The sequence below is a fragment of the Lytechinus pictus genome, chromosome 18 (genome assembly GCF_037042905.1).
Source record: "Lytechinus pictus isolate F3 Inbred chromosome 18, Lp3.0, whole genome shotgun sequence".
Taxonomy (NCBI): Eukaryota; Metazoa; Echinodermata; class Echinoidea; order Temnopleuroida; family Toxopneustidae; genus Lytechinus; species Lytechinus pictus.
In genome coordinates, this window is record NC_087262.1 from 14,462,836 (window position 1) to 14,478,117 (window position 15,282).

Consider the following 15,282-nt stretch of genomic DNA (forward strand, 5'->3'; position numbering starts at 1 on the left):
CCGAATACTACCTGGAAGGTATAATTTTGTTACAAGGTCTGGGACTGACAGTATTACACATTTCCAATATAGTACGACTTGTTCTGTAGCTTGTGCATGTGGTAAATTTGATGTGATGTCTATCATGATAGGTGTTTTGATCTTTTTAATATATATTTCATCGGTCACTTATTGATCTTTCCTTTGACCCATATCATTTACAGATTCCCACATCAAAGAAGGCAACGAATGAAGATGCGCTGCATGAAGAATCATCCTTATCTCCTTTCTGCTCAAGGCGATCGCTGTCAAGTTTACCTGTATTGTCAAAAGATGACGTTCCACAAAGGCTGACAATGCAAGAACTGATGATTCCTTCTACTTACAACCAGTCAAGTGGAACAGTTCCCATTCAGCAGTATTCTATTAGATCTGTAGATCCAGTTCCTTCATCTTCAAATGACTTGGCCAGATCAAGGTCTGGGAAGCACTATTCTAAGAGATTTGCTTCATCAGGTTCTCCTGAAATGCCACATGGACATCCAGTCATGGTGGAAATGTCAGAACTGATAGATCCCTCTATTTTCCAAGAGTCACTCGCACCAGGATCAATTCAGTATCATTCTGTTGGATCTGAATCGTATCAAGAATCTTGTCAATCATCAAATGATGATGTTCTTCATACGATGCCAATTTCAGAAATTACAGCTCCTTCTACTTCAAATAACTCATTTGAACCACAATCCATCAAGCACTTTTCTAGTAGATCTGTTTCTCTTGGGTCTCCTAAAATGTCTCTAGAACATCCAAGGAAGGTGGAAATGCCAGAACTAATAGATCTCTCGGATGATACGGAGTCCGACACACCAGGGCCTGCACAAATCAGTTCAAACCAGAAGAATGCTGTCTACAGGAAACCAAACCGAATGTGTCCATTTTGTTGTAAGCGGTGTGGAGCTACACTTAAGAGGCATATACGTGCAGTACATAAAAATGATAAAAGAGTGAAAGAAGCTATGAAGCTACCCAAAGAGGAGCAGGCCAAAGCATTCTCCCTCTTTAGACAAGAAGGCATTTTCCTGTCCAACACGATTAAAGAGAAAGAGAAACAGCGTATGAAATGGAGAGGAGAGGAAAGAAAACTACAGAACTGACCATTTGTGGAATGTGTCAAGGCTTTTATTCTAAACAAAATATTCATAGTCATGAGAAGGTGTGCCAAGGATATTCATCCTTGCAATGATTCATGGTCATCAGTGAAGGGAAATAGAAAACAAAGGAGGTAAGAAGTCACATACGGTAACAATCATTCCTGCTTTAGCAAAGATCTGTATAGAAATTACTACCCGTCAATAAAGATCACAAACTTGTTTTCCCTTTGAATGCATGGAAGTTTTTCAAGTTGATCTTGGTCCCATAACACTAGGGGAATTATTTTGTTTTACAAATTTGAATAGCATTTTTGGTCATAAGAGAAAAGCTCTCAACTAAGTAATGTACAGTCCTATGTAAAAATATGCTATACAAAAGACTTTATGCATAGCAGTCTTTCAAAAATGTGGAGCAAATTGTGATGCAATACCAGGAAAATTATTCCCTGACACAAAGGTTAGCAATTAATTGTACGCTTGATTTTCATGATTAATTGTACATTGTAGTCAATCTTAAAAATGTTCTACGATAATTGCTAAGCTTTGTGTTACTGGCCTCTGCTCATATAACCAAACGTTTAGTCTCCTGTGGGTGGTCTTTAGATCTTGCAGGATGTTTCATGAATAAGACTTCAGAGTCTTGTATAAATGCTGACATGCACATGATACATAATGCGTAATTTTATTTATAAATACAGACTTAGCATGCATCCTCTTAGCATGGTTTGACCGATGTGGTGATGACTTTTATACCGCAGGCAACTGGGAATTCAGAGTGCGACTCTGTTCACTGTTTATGTCATGGTTGAATGAGCACACTTCAACATTAATGCATCAAATGCTATAATTTCTTGGTTGTAAATAATAATAATAATAATAGTGATATCTTATTGAGCAAGCACACCGTCCAGAGACGCTCATGGCACTAGCGCAGCAACAGTTCCTTTAGGGAGAGGTTGCTCCTTTGACAAATATTCTTTGCTCTCTTTTGCACGACTAGAGCTGCCAACTATTACAAAAATTATTATTTGTTCCAAAATATGATAGGAATATGAAAGATCAAAAGGGCAAGTCAAAATTGTGAATTTGGGGAAAAGGAAGGAAAGGGGGGGGAGAGCTTCTTCCATTAGAATGCATAAAGTGTTAAACGTGTGAGCAATTGGTAATAGACGATGATAAAGAATGTGGAATAGTCGTAGAAGGAGAGGAAAAAAATCAATCAGTGAAGTTGTTATTCGGTGTTGTCCTCTTGAAAAAAAAAAAAACTCAAGGTTTCTCTTTGTATCATGCCAACAATTGCTTATTTTAATACCAAAAAAATATCCCAAAGTTAGAGTAACTTTTCACTTCTGAATATGAAAACATCTACCTCATCCTAATTGAATTCTTCCTCAAATAGGGAGTTTGGTGAGTTTTTGATTTTTGTACAGCACCCCCATAAATTTGGTATCATTGGAAAGATAATTTAAAGAGATTTCCAGTGTAATATCCCTCTTTTCCATCAGACTCAAATCTGTGACGAATCCTCTTTCCTACTAGGATTGGTACACTTTCATCACCTTGACCACCCTGTGGACCTACTTCTTTGGTATATGAATTCTTAATAAGGAGTTTCAAGTTTTCAGTGAGCTGTCCATGGTCCAAATTCACATGGTTTCCTCTTCCATCTTTCTTGGAAAAGGTATATACATCTTTGAGAGCACTGTCTAGTGGTTTTTGTTCTAGCACTTCTTTACGAAAATTCAGCTGTGCTTTCAGAGCTTCCATCTTGTTTGATTTAGTCTTGAGCAAACTTAAGGCATCATCTACACGTTGCTCCGTTTGTCACAGGCCCCAATGGACAATGTTTTCTGTTAATTTCTCTTTCCGCTTGATAACTTTTGCCTTTGCTTCCTCGGCAGCTTTCATTTTTTCTGCTACTGCAATTCTACGACTCTGTTGTATCTGCTTTTGTCTCTGAAAGCTTTCCAAAGCTTAGCTACATTTCTGCTAACCTTAGAGAAGAGTCGTGCCTTTTCAGATTCAGTCTTTCCCTTCAACCAGGCAAGTGTCTTATTGTGTGAGAACATAATGTAGGCCTCTGCCGCAACTGTTGATAGATTTGGTTTTTCCTTCAGCAGCCTTTCAAGATGTCCGAACACACTTTCAGAAAACTTATTGTGTTTGGGAAGACCTTTTGCTCTTTCACGTTCCTCCTCGCTTGCACCATGCCACCGTCCACCATCTAGGTGATCTGCAAATATTCTCTTTAGAAGAGTTGCCATAGCTACCAGCATATTTGATAACACAACTTCAGTCTTATCTTCAAACTGTGTTTCATTGATGAGAGCTTTGAAGATTGCGTCACTATCCAATGAGTGTTGTTCAGCAAATAGAAGTCTCAATGACCCTTCCATGAAATTTCTGACATGCTCACTAACATGTGGGATGAAGTCAATGATGGTTTGATATCACTCTCCAATGTCCATGAGATGGATCTCTGTATCCTCTATCGAGCTCCATAAGGGCATCGTGACTAAGTACGACACCAATCCAGGTGCTTTGCATCCTGCTAAGTATTCTTCCACCTTGAGATCATAAAGAACAGCCTTGAGAAGCTTATTGTCTGCGTTACTGTCTAAGAAAATGGTGAGTTCTTCGTGAGAAAAAACACCCCTCCTGCATTTTGAAAGAGTATGTTAAATCTATTTCCGCGGAACTGCTCAAGTGGAACTTTGTTGTATCCTTCACTCTTCAACCATGCCCTGGCATATTCCAAAAATCTACCATGGCAGCCAGACTTCTCATCACCACCCCGCGATATCGCTTTGCAGACCTGGTTGTGCCAGATTCTGTTGATTTCCTGAATGACTTGTCAAAGACAGGTGCTTCTTCAGCGAAAAACCCGCGTTGAGTTTCACAAAGGGATGCTGATGATACCTCAGCCAAGTGGACAAGTGCATGTAGACCACAAAAGAAGTTACATAACTTTCCCAATGACAACTTCTCATTCTCAGAAAGCAAGTCATAATTTTCAACAGTCTGTGGGAGAATTTCCTTGCGATATTCTTCTAACAAATGATTGAACTTCTGCTGGGTACTTGCTCTGTCTGACATGGTAGAAGATGTATTCAGCAGAATCTTCTTAGTTGAGTCATTTGCACTCAAAGAAACTTCTTCGATATTTTCAAGTATGTATTTAAATTTATTGAGGACATCTTGTCCTGCCTTGGACGCAATGTCTCTTATTCCCAGGACCCACAGTTTACCTTCACTGTCACTGACATGGTAACCCTCAAACTTCTGTCCATACTTGGATGTTTCATCACTAAGAAGTCCTAGATTCTTTTTCCCTGGTAACTCTTCAGCCAATTGTTGTTGTGCCACTATAAGTCTCATTAAGTTCCATTCGTGAATGGTACTTTTACTAGGCAGCTCGTTTGTTTTGAGCCTCGCTAGGTTCAAGACTGAAGTAATTACTTTTCCGATCTGGCTATATTGGACATTATGGTTTAAAAGAGAGAGCACACATTCCTTAAATTCTAAAGAATAGTGACCATTACTGTCCTAATTGGGAGATCATCATTGACCATTTCTCTTAGCCACAAATTTTCATCAATCAAATCTTTCTTTTTACTTTCCATTTGTGCCAAATTTTCTTTTATCTTTGTATTTTCATCATTTGATTTCTGCCTGATTTTCTTCGATTTCTGCCAGAATTTACAAGTTTCTTCTGGATTTTGGATGATTTGCCTTTGAAGTATTTCAGCCTTGACCTTATCCTTTTAAGTTCTCCATCTTTATCTCTTATTTTCTGTTTTAACGACAAATTATCTTGTCTTAGCTCTGAATAGGGTATTTTCTTGCGTAATGTTCTGGACCTTGTCTGTATTGCAGGTGACACTACTTCTCTTTGCACTGCTGTGGATGTTGGCACTGCTGTTGATGTTGGCACTGCTGTTGATGTTGGCACTGCCGGTGATGTTTGCACTGTGTGCTCCGTTCGACAGGCTTTCATGGGAAGTAAAAAATCCCCTTCTAAAAAAGTGTTGGCTTGTGGGCCTCCATCACGTTTCTCGCTCTTTCGAAACTTATATGTTTTCATAAAGTTCTGTAACTTTTTCCTGTATGCAGTTTTTGAGGGTCTTTGGTGAACTGGGATGGTATGTGATGCCATTAATATTTCCAATGATGCATTTTGACCTTTGGTAGTTATGAGTTCTAGTACTGTTTTATTTTTCATTTTGTTTCAAGTTTTCTATATTCATCAGAATTCATCTAATTACATAGATACGCAGGTCAGCATGATGTCTTCAAATGCCTGGTACTCAGGTGTCGCAGGTTCATCAGAGAATCTTGTAAGTAACATACTGATTGCAAAAGAATAACCTGTATGTTCTACTGTCGTCTCTTCTTTGTATTCAAAAGTTCGATCAGACAATGCTGTGTCCAGTGAGAATAAAAATTCTCTCATAACATACCTTTCATCTTTTTTTGCAGTCTTATGTGAAGCAACTGCACTGAGAAGTGCTGTTTTCCCTTGAGAATCACTGAAAGTTTGTGAAACAAAGTACAGTCTATGCCTTCTGTTTGAATGGACTAGTGGATTTATCATAGATTTAAAAGCGAAAGACATGATAGCAGACTCAAAACTTGTTTGGGTTCCAATTGAATTTTTTTCAATGCAAAGTAAGGGGTAAAAAGGGTAGAAAGAGAATACGTTTGAAACATATGGTGAAATCTACAAAATAGCACACTTTGAATTATAATCAAGAAGCAGGCATTCCTGATGAAACTAAATAAAGGCATACGAGCTAAAAGATGCGACCCCTTTCAAATGTTGTAACAGTAGTAATATTTTTTTCATATACTACCGATGACAATAATAACAAAATATTATCCTAATAATGATTAATATTAAGGATAATGATAATAGGGCCTAATCATAATAATAATAGACTACATTATTTCTGTAATAAAGGAACAAAGAGAATAAAAAAATTGACACAATAAACTTGAATAACATTGAAGTGAATGACATAATATATTATATATATATATATATATATATAGGCCTATATTTATATTTGAATATAATTTTGGTAACAATTGCCCCCACTCCCCAGAAATATCACATTTACAACACAAATTTACAATGAATTTCAACAATAGAAATATCACTAGGCAACATATATCCTAAATAAAAGACAAACTAAAAAAAATCTATGCCATTACAGAACGTAATGAGTCAAAACGAGGTCGACGAGATTCCTCATTTTCCATGACCATGTGTGCCTTTTTTTTTCAAGCGTATGCGATTGTATGAATGCATTAACATTGTATACCATTACATTCAGAACACTTCAAACTTTCCGAAAATATGGGTTTCTACTAGGTTTCTCCCCCTCCTTCATGCTCTTTTTACATGTTTTTTATCAAGAAAATACCTGAAAGTATAGGCAAAAAATAAGACTTACTGTTCTCTGACTTTGAACACCAGGAAAAATGCTCTAAACCTCGACAGTCTTGGTATCAAATAAAAGCTTAGAATCTCCCGTAGCGTATAATCACCGTCGACAACGGCCTTATGCAAGTTTGATGCCCCGGAAGTAGTATCAGAGTGCAGAGGTCAGTCAGAAATTTTGAACAAAATGGCGGCCTCCAGTGAATACACAATCGCGTAGTGTTCCTAAGTGAACAGATTTCAAAACTCCAAATTTTCCACTTCTCCAGAGATTATAGTCAAATAAATGGTATCAAAAGAACAAGAAACTTCTCCTCTACACATAGATGTCTTTAGTAAGGTAAAAGATCAATTAGAAAAAGCTTTATCGATGAGTTTGCAACATTAGTTTTTGTGTACAAACAGATATAAATTACGAATCTGCCGTTTCATCGAACTCGCTACCTCAAACATATTTTTGTGAACCATATTGGTTTGGAATTCATGCATATATGATGTATGTAGATATGATCATGTATGTACTGCTTATAACAAAGGGCTCATCAGATTTTTTATCATTATCTTGTATTTTCTGTCATTCTTTCAGAAGCAGAGTAGAGATAGACCTTTTCAGAGAAGTGCAGCAAAGATAGAGCACAATACTGACGGATTCTAGCCCAAAAGAGTATTTCACAAAGCAAGTAGTCAGTGGTTTTCACTGACTATTGTTATAAGCTACTGCTAATCCTTGCACCTGATTGGCCGAGAGCAAATTAGTCAGTGAAAATCACTGACTAAACTTATTATGCAATACACACCAAGGCCCTGTCTTACAAAGAGTTACAATTGATCTGATCAATTGCAACTATGGACCGCCAGCAATGTCAACATCTTATATGCATGTTTGTTCAAAATATTTTATAGCTATGATGCATATTTCATGCATTCTTTGTTTTCTAGAAAATTCACTATACTTCTCTTTGTTTAAAAAGGACATTGTGCAAATATCCTGGAGAAAAAATTAAGACACTGATGGACTTCCATAGAGTTACAATTGATCGGATAAATCGTAACTCTTTGTAAGACGGGGCCCTGAAGTGCAAGTTTGAGTGATAAGCATGACACGAAATCAATCTTTATTCTATGTGAAATAACCTCTTGGAATACTTGAAGAAAAAAATATAAATTGTCTGCATATTGATATGGATACGTATAACTCTCTTACAAGTTAACATATTTTATGTCACATATTTCCATGGCTTTTTTTAAATAAATTTTTTGAATGGATACAAACATGTATGAATTATGACTTCTTATTTTGTTTTGAATCATCTTTGGGTGTATTTCACTGTTTATTTTGGCATTTCAAAGACATGACATGTCTGTGAATGGGCTCCTAACACAAAACTGAGCTTTCGATCACAGGACACATTTACGATTGTTTTAATTGATCATAATTTACAGTTAATTATGAAAATCAGTTGTACGATCAATCACTAAGCTTTGTTTTACAGGACCCAGGCGTGTGTATTGTAATATGTTGTATAATTTTTGTGTATGTGTTCCTTATGTGAAATGCTTAAGAGAATTATTAAACTTCTTAAAGCATGTTAATGAATGGTTTGATAGAGGGTTTGAGTGAGTTGTACCTCAAATTACCAACTTGTTTCTTATGCATCATATCCTCAACTTATTAACTCCTTCCCTATACTTAGTATCTTGTTACCTCAACTTTATATCAACTGGTTCCCCATAAATACAATCTTGGTACCACAATTTACCAACTGGTTCCCTATACTTACTGTCAACTTACCAACTCATTCCCAATGCATACTATCTTATTACTTTAACTTATCAACTCATTCCCTATACTTACTATCTTGTTACTTCAACTTACCACCTCATTCCCCCTAGACTTACTATCTTGTTACTTCAACTTACCACCTCATTCCCCCTAGACTTACTATCTTGTTACTTCAACTTACCACCTCATTCCTTATATTTACTATCTTGTTACCTCAACTTGCAAACTAATTCCCAATACTTACTACTTTCTTGTTACCTTGACTAACCAACTCATTCCCTACATGTATAATACTATCTTGTTATGTCAAAGTATTGACTTGCTTACTACCTTGTTTCCTCAACTTACCAGCTTATTCCCTATACTTACTATCTTGTTGCTTTTACCTCAACTTATCAACTCATACCCTTTACTTATCTTGTTACCTCAACTTACCAACTCATTCCCTTTACTTTTTTGTTACCTCAACTTACCAACTTATTCCATTTACTTTTTTGTTACCTCAACTTACCAACTTATTCCCTTTACTTTCTCGTTACCTCAACTTACCAACTTATTCCCTTTACTTTCTTGTTACCTCAACTTACCAACTTATTCCCTTTACTTTTTTTGTTACCTCAACTTACCAACTTATTCCTATACTTTCTTGTTACCTCAGCTTACCAACTTATTCCCTTTACTTTCTTGTTACCTCAACTTACCAACTTATTCCCTTTACGTTCTTGTTAGTACCTCAACTTACCATCTCATTCCCTTTACTTTCTTGTTACCTCAACTTATTCCCTTTACTTTCTTGTTACCTCAACTTACCAACTCATTCCCTATACTTTCTTGTTACCTTGACTGACCAACTCATTCCCTACACTTGTTACCTTGATTAACCAACTCATTCTCTATACATACTATATTGTTATGTCAGCTTACTAACTCCTCCCCTCTGCTAGTCTCTTGTTACCTCAAGTTATCATCTTGTTCGCTATACTTAATCTTGTTACCTCAACTTACCTACTCATTCCCTATGCTTCCAACTCATTCCCTTATCTTATTTCATCGACTTATCAACTCGTTCCCTCATCTTGATAACTCATTCACTCCCACAAGAAGACTCCAATCCACCATGAGTTGAGGAAATGAGTTTGTAAGTCAAGGGAATCAGTTGGTAAGTTAAGAGACCAACTTAGTAAGTGGATTGATTGAGTCATATGTTATGGGGACTACTTACAATTTGAGGGAATGAGTTGGTAAGTCAAGGAAGCTATTTGTGAATCATGAGAAAGTTGAGTCAGGATTTGGTAAATCAACGGAATGAGTTAAATAACCTAAAAAAACCAAGTCTTGTTACCTTGTGTTCTTTTGTTACATTGGAAACAATCTAAGGATATGATGCAAAGAAAATATAAACAGTCCTTGGGCCCGTAACACGAGGCTTAGCAATCATCATATAACATTTTTAAACAATTGATTTCATTGACAACAATGTACAATTAATCGCTAACCTTTGTGTGATGGGACTCTGGATTATATCTTTGATATTTCAAAAATGTTTCATAGGCTTACGGTTCACCATATTAGTCCTGAAGTAATAGAAATGGAAATAGAATAGTGAGAAAGAGATAGGTGAGAGTGAAAGGTATGTGTAATCTTTCAGGAGATAAGGGGGAGTTGTTTAGGTAAATTCCACCTCAAAAACAAGTTGATTTGAATAAAAAGAGAAAATCAAATAGACATGCTGAAAATTTCGTCAATATTGAATGAAAATAAGAAATTTATGACATACTAAAATTTTGCTTATTTTTCGCAAAATAGTAACATGCTTCATTTTTTGATGTCATTGGTTCCATCATTTTGCAAACTGACCAGGATGTGCAAATAATTGTTTATGAAATTATGCAAAATTCAATTAATTAAATAACTGGCAGCAATGAGTGGTTGAGCAATGGAGTATACATGAAATGAGTTGAGATGAGTCAAGAAGTCTTGGCATCATTGAGTCGATGAGCAAAGGAGAGTAGAATGAGTGGATAATACCTAGCTGGCAGCCATGAGTGGCTAACCAGTTGAGAGTAGATGAGTTTGAGATGAGTTGATAAGACCTAGCTGGCAGCAATGAGTGGTTGAGCAGTGGAGTCTACTTGAGATGAGTCAAGAAGTCCTGGCAGCATTGAGTCGATGTGTGGAGGAGAGGAGAATGAGTGGATAATACCAAGCTGGCAGCCATGAATGGCTGACCAGTTGAGAGTAGATGAGTTTGAGATGGGTTGATAAGACCTAGCTGGCAGCAATGAGTGGTTGAGCAATGGACTATACATGAGATGAGTTGAGATGAGTCAAGAAGTCCTGGCAGCATTGAGTCGATGAGCAAAGGAGAGTAGAATGAGTGGATAATACCTAGCTGGCAGCAATGATTGTCTGACCAGTTGAGAGTAGATGAGTTGATAAGACCTAGCTGGCAGCAATGAGTGGTAGAGCAGTGAAGTCTACATAAGAGGACTTGAGATGAGTCAAGAAGTCCTGGCAGCATTGAGTCGATGAGCAAAGGAGAGTAGAATGAGTGGATATTACCTAGCTGGCAGCCATGAGTGGCTGACCAGTTGAGAGTAGATGAGTTGATAAGACCTAGCTGGCAGCAATGAGTGGTTGAGCAGTGGAGTCTACATGAGATGAGTCGAGAAGTCCTGGCAGCATTGAGTCGATGTTCGGAGGAGAGGAGAATGAGTGGATAATACCTAGCTGGCAGCCATGAATGGCTGACCAGTTGAGAGTAGATGAGTTTGAGATGAGTTGATAAGACCTAGCTGGCAGCAATGAGTGGTTGAGCAATGGAGTATACATGATTTGAGATGTGTCAAGAAGTCCTGGCAGCATTGAGTCGATGAGCAAAGGAGAGTAGAATGAGTGGATAATACCTAGCTGGCAGCAATGAGTGGCTGACCAGTTGAGAGTAGATGAGTTGATAAGACCTAGCTGGCAGCAATGAGTGGTTGAGCAGTGGAGTCTACATGAGATGAGTGGAGAAGTCCTGGCAGCACTGAGATGATGAGCAGAGGAGAGTAGATAAATAAGTTAAGATGAGTTGATAATACCTAGCTGGCAGCCATGAGTGGTTGACCGGTTGAGAGTAGATGAGTTTTAGATGAGTTGATAATACCTAGCTGACAGCAATGAGTGGTTGAGCAGTGGAGTCTACATGAGATGAGTGGAGAAGTCCAGGCAGCATTGAGTTGATGAGCAGAGGAGAGTAGATAAATAAGTTAAGATGAGTGGATAATATACCTAGCTGGCAGCCATGAGTGGTTGAGTTGAGAGCAGATGAGTTTTAGATGAGTTGATAAGACCTAGCTAACAATGAGTGGCTGACCATTGGAGAGTAGATGTGATGAGATGTCTTAACATTCTGGACACTTGACTGTCTGCCATCATAAATGATGATGGACAGTCAATCTGCCCATGACAAAAGCACACAAAAAATGATTATTGCAATTTGATTTAAAACAAAGATGATCTTTATGAATAAGGTATATTGTCACCTGTGATTATATTGAAAAGAATCTTGTAATGTCCTGTAAAAAAAGTGTCTGATGTTCCCTCATTTATCTGCATACTGCACCAATTTTTCATTGTCGATATGCTTGTTTTGTGTTTCTATTGCAGGGCAACTCAACTGAAGTCTTGTTTTTCTTTAACCAAATTAAGAAATGCATTATTTCTGTTATTATTCCTTTTTCCTAGACATCATCAGTTGGGGAATCTTCTAACCATCAATCTACTAGTGAAGATCAAGCGAATTCAAGCCAAACAACCGTTTCATTGGCACTGGACTATCAAAAAATCATTCCATGCAATCTCACATCCTCAGCTATGACTGAAACTCTTTCAGCCACAACTGATAGTCATCTTTCAGCCAATGGTAGTCATACTCTATTCGTGGACACCTCCTACCAACCTTCTTCTCGTGAAGATGGAGCAAATGCTACAGTTTCATCGGCATCGGATCTAGATATCATTCCATCCAATCTCACAACTTCAACAATGACTGATAGTCACCCTCTAGCCAAGGTTGGTCATGCTCTATCCATGGACCACTCCAACCAACCACCAACTCCTATTGAAGATCAAGCCAATTCAAGCCAAACAGTTTCATTGGCATCAGACAATGGAGATATCAGTCCATCCAGTCATCCCACTGCCTCATCCAAGACTGATCACCCTCCAGCCATGATTTATGATGAACGTGCAGCCAATGATACTCCTTTTGTAGAACCCTCTGGCCGATTCAATTATTGTCTATACTGCGAGGAGAAGCAACGTTATATCAAACGGCACTGTGAAAGGAAACACTGTGATGAACTTCTTGTTGCAGAAGCAATATCTTCCAAGAGTACCAACCCTTTACACGCTGCATACATATGGGAACAGATTAGGAAGAGGGGGAATTTCCTTCACAATCAAGCTGTTCACAATGGTATAAAGACCGATCTTATCGTGAAAAAAACGTGTGCCAAAGGAGATAAAATTCCTATCGATGAATTTGTACCTTGCGAATATTGTTTTGCATATGTCAAGGCAGCCTCCCTGCAGGAGCATAAACGTAAGTGCAAGAGCACAACCAGTGATGGACCCGCAAGGTCAAGATCCCTTCCAGGAACAAAAAGGAAGCCACCAAAGAATACATGTAGCAGATCGTCGGAGAGAATCAAAGCACTCAAAAGTTCAACACAGTCAAGTAGGATTCCCTGTAAATCGTCAGAGTCATTGAAAGACTATGAATGCAAAGCATTAGGTCAAGAGACTTCTCCCAAGAGAATTCGGAGGGTCAGAGGTTCTATCGTACCTTTGCAGAAAACAAACAGAGGTGGAATCTCAAGGTCAAAATCCCTTCCAGAAACAAAAAGGAGGCCACCAAAGAATAAAAGATCATCAGAGAGACTGAAAAAACTCAGAGCTTCTGCCACATCTACACAGTCAGCTCTGATTCCCTGCAAATTGTTTGAGTCAGTGAAAGCAAAGAAAAGCCAAATGTATTGTCTCTACTGTGAAAAACCGCTTACAGCAATTAAAGATCATTGTGAGCGGAAACACTCTAGTGAAGCTCTAGTGGTAGAGGCAATGTCTTCCATGAAGACCAATCCTTCGCACTCATGGCTCATCTGGGATCTGATTAAGCACAAGGGAAATTTCAGACACTACCAAGCTGTGCGCTTTGGCGTGAAGACCGTCCTCGTAGTGAAAGAAAACCCTGAGAAAGGAAAAGTTCCAATCACTGACATTGTACCTTGTGTGGCAGACCCGAAACATACATGATGACTCTCACCCATTAGGCTGTATAAACTACTGCATCATATGCTCTTCCTCATTTTCCCAAATCTCTTCCTTCTGCCAACATCGCAGGCATTTTACACAACACCAGGATCCTGTCACGCAAAACTTACAATTCGCACACTTGACTTTTTTTTCATGTTTGATTGTAAATTGTGGTTATTGCAATCAGTCATAAAAAATTGTTCCATGATCATTACTATGCTTTGTGTAACAGGGCTCGGGTGATCTTACCCCTACTCCTCTTCAAGTCAATAGGATCAGTGAAAACTATTATCAGGGAGTTCTCGCAACTGCAATGGGTACAGATTCAAGAGCACAATAATTGTATTGATAATGTCTGTCAAATGACAAAGAACATCTGGGAGGTCTTTGTCGAAAATTGGTGAACAAGAACAGCAGTTTCGTCCTCAGTTCGTTTTGGAGCCGACGGGAAATTTCAAATATATTATTTGTCTACAGTGCGTCCCAAAAAAAACTATACACTTTTGAAATGGCTGCCAAATAAAAAAATGTAGCACTTTGGGGAAAAAGACTTACATATATGGAAAGCCATTAAAGTCAACTTTCAAATGACACCAAAAAGTTGGAAAACTATTCATGCTTGAGCGAGCACTGCCCACTGAAACAAAGGGTATGAAAATTAGGGTGGGCTGGAATTAGCCTTCCAATTTATGTCAGTTTTTGAGAGGCAAATCCTTTCGAACTTGCAAAGTTAAGGGCGTTGTGATAAATGAATGATCTACCGTGACCAGTTTTGGTTGCTTAAGCATTTTTTTTTTATTATTAAATTTAACTTTAATGCATGAGTGAACATAAATTACACTTTTTGGGCAGCATTTCAACTTTATCATTTGGATCTCTTTTTGGGCAGCATTTCAACTTTATCATGTGGATCTCAGCAATGTGTTTATGGGAGTCGGGAGAATAGGGGATGAGATAGGACTTAAGTGGGAGAAGTAGGTTAATGGAATAAGGGTCAACAGAACATTCAGCTCCCACCCCCTCCCTCTTTCCCGCCATCCCCTTCTGTTGAGAGACTGATGGCTATTGTCATGTACGCGTGAAGTCCAGAGCAGAATGATGATTTGATTATTAATTCTGAATTGGGGCATCAACTTTTTCCTATCGATCATTTAATCAACAATTTATCAGTAAATCAACTCATTCAATGTGCAATGTGATCAATCAAACATTCAGTTTTTTCAATAAATTACTTCATTAATCATCATAATCATTAAATTTCTTGGTAATCATTCAATAAAAAAAACTCAGCCACCGGTCACTTGGCGGCAGTTAAGTTTTGAATAGGCTACAATCCAGGAAGTGAGACAGAGAGAGAGAGAGGGGGGGGGGTGGGAGGTGGAGAGGGGAGGGTACATATGATTTTTTTAATTTGTAAAAGGACAAACAAAAGAGGAATGCCCTTTTAACCAAGTCTTAGCATATCCCGCCCTGTTGCTTGTAACAGGTACCATCACATTAGTGACTCTCACGAACACACTTCTGAGGTCCACGAGATGAATATGCTACACTAAAATTACAATTCCTGTTCAGTCATGCATTACATTTCAATTTAGTAACTCATGAAATTTGCCTAAGAAACCAAA

General features: G+C 38.0%; 1 protein-coding gene across 4 annotated transcripts in view; it reads left to right on the forward strand.

The window, feature by feature from the left end:
• The window catches only part of LOC129281448 (putative mediator of RNA polymerase II transcription subunit 26), a 64,232-nt gene extending 49,328 nt beyond the window's left edge, over positions 1–14,904 (forward strand). For 2 of the 4 annotated variants that reach the window (XM_064112753.1, XM_054917824.2), the window contains one exon: positions 204–6,091. In XM_064112753.1, coding sequence (XP_063968823.1) covers positions 204–1,133 — 930 coding nt within the window. In that variant the 3' untranslated portion in view covers positions 1,134–6,091. Of the gene's footprint in view, positions 1–203; positions 6,092–12,085 lie in introns of those variants that run through there. The other 2 variants (XM_064112755.1, XM_064112754.1) reach the window with 2 other exon arrangements.
• Positions 14,905–15,282: the final 378 nt, after the last annotated feature.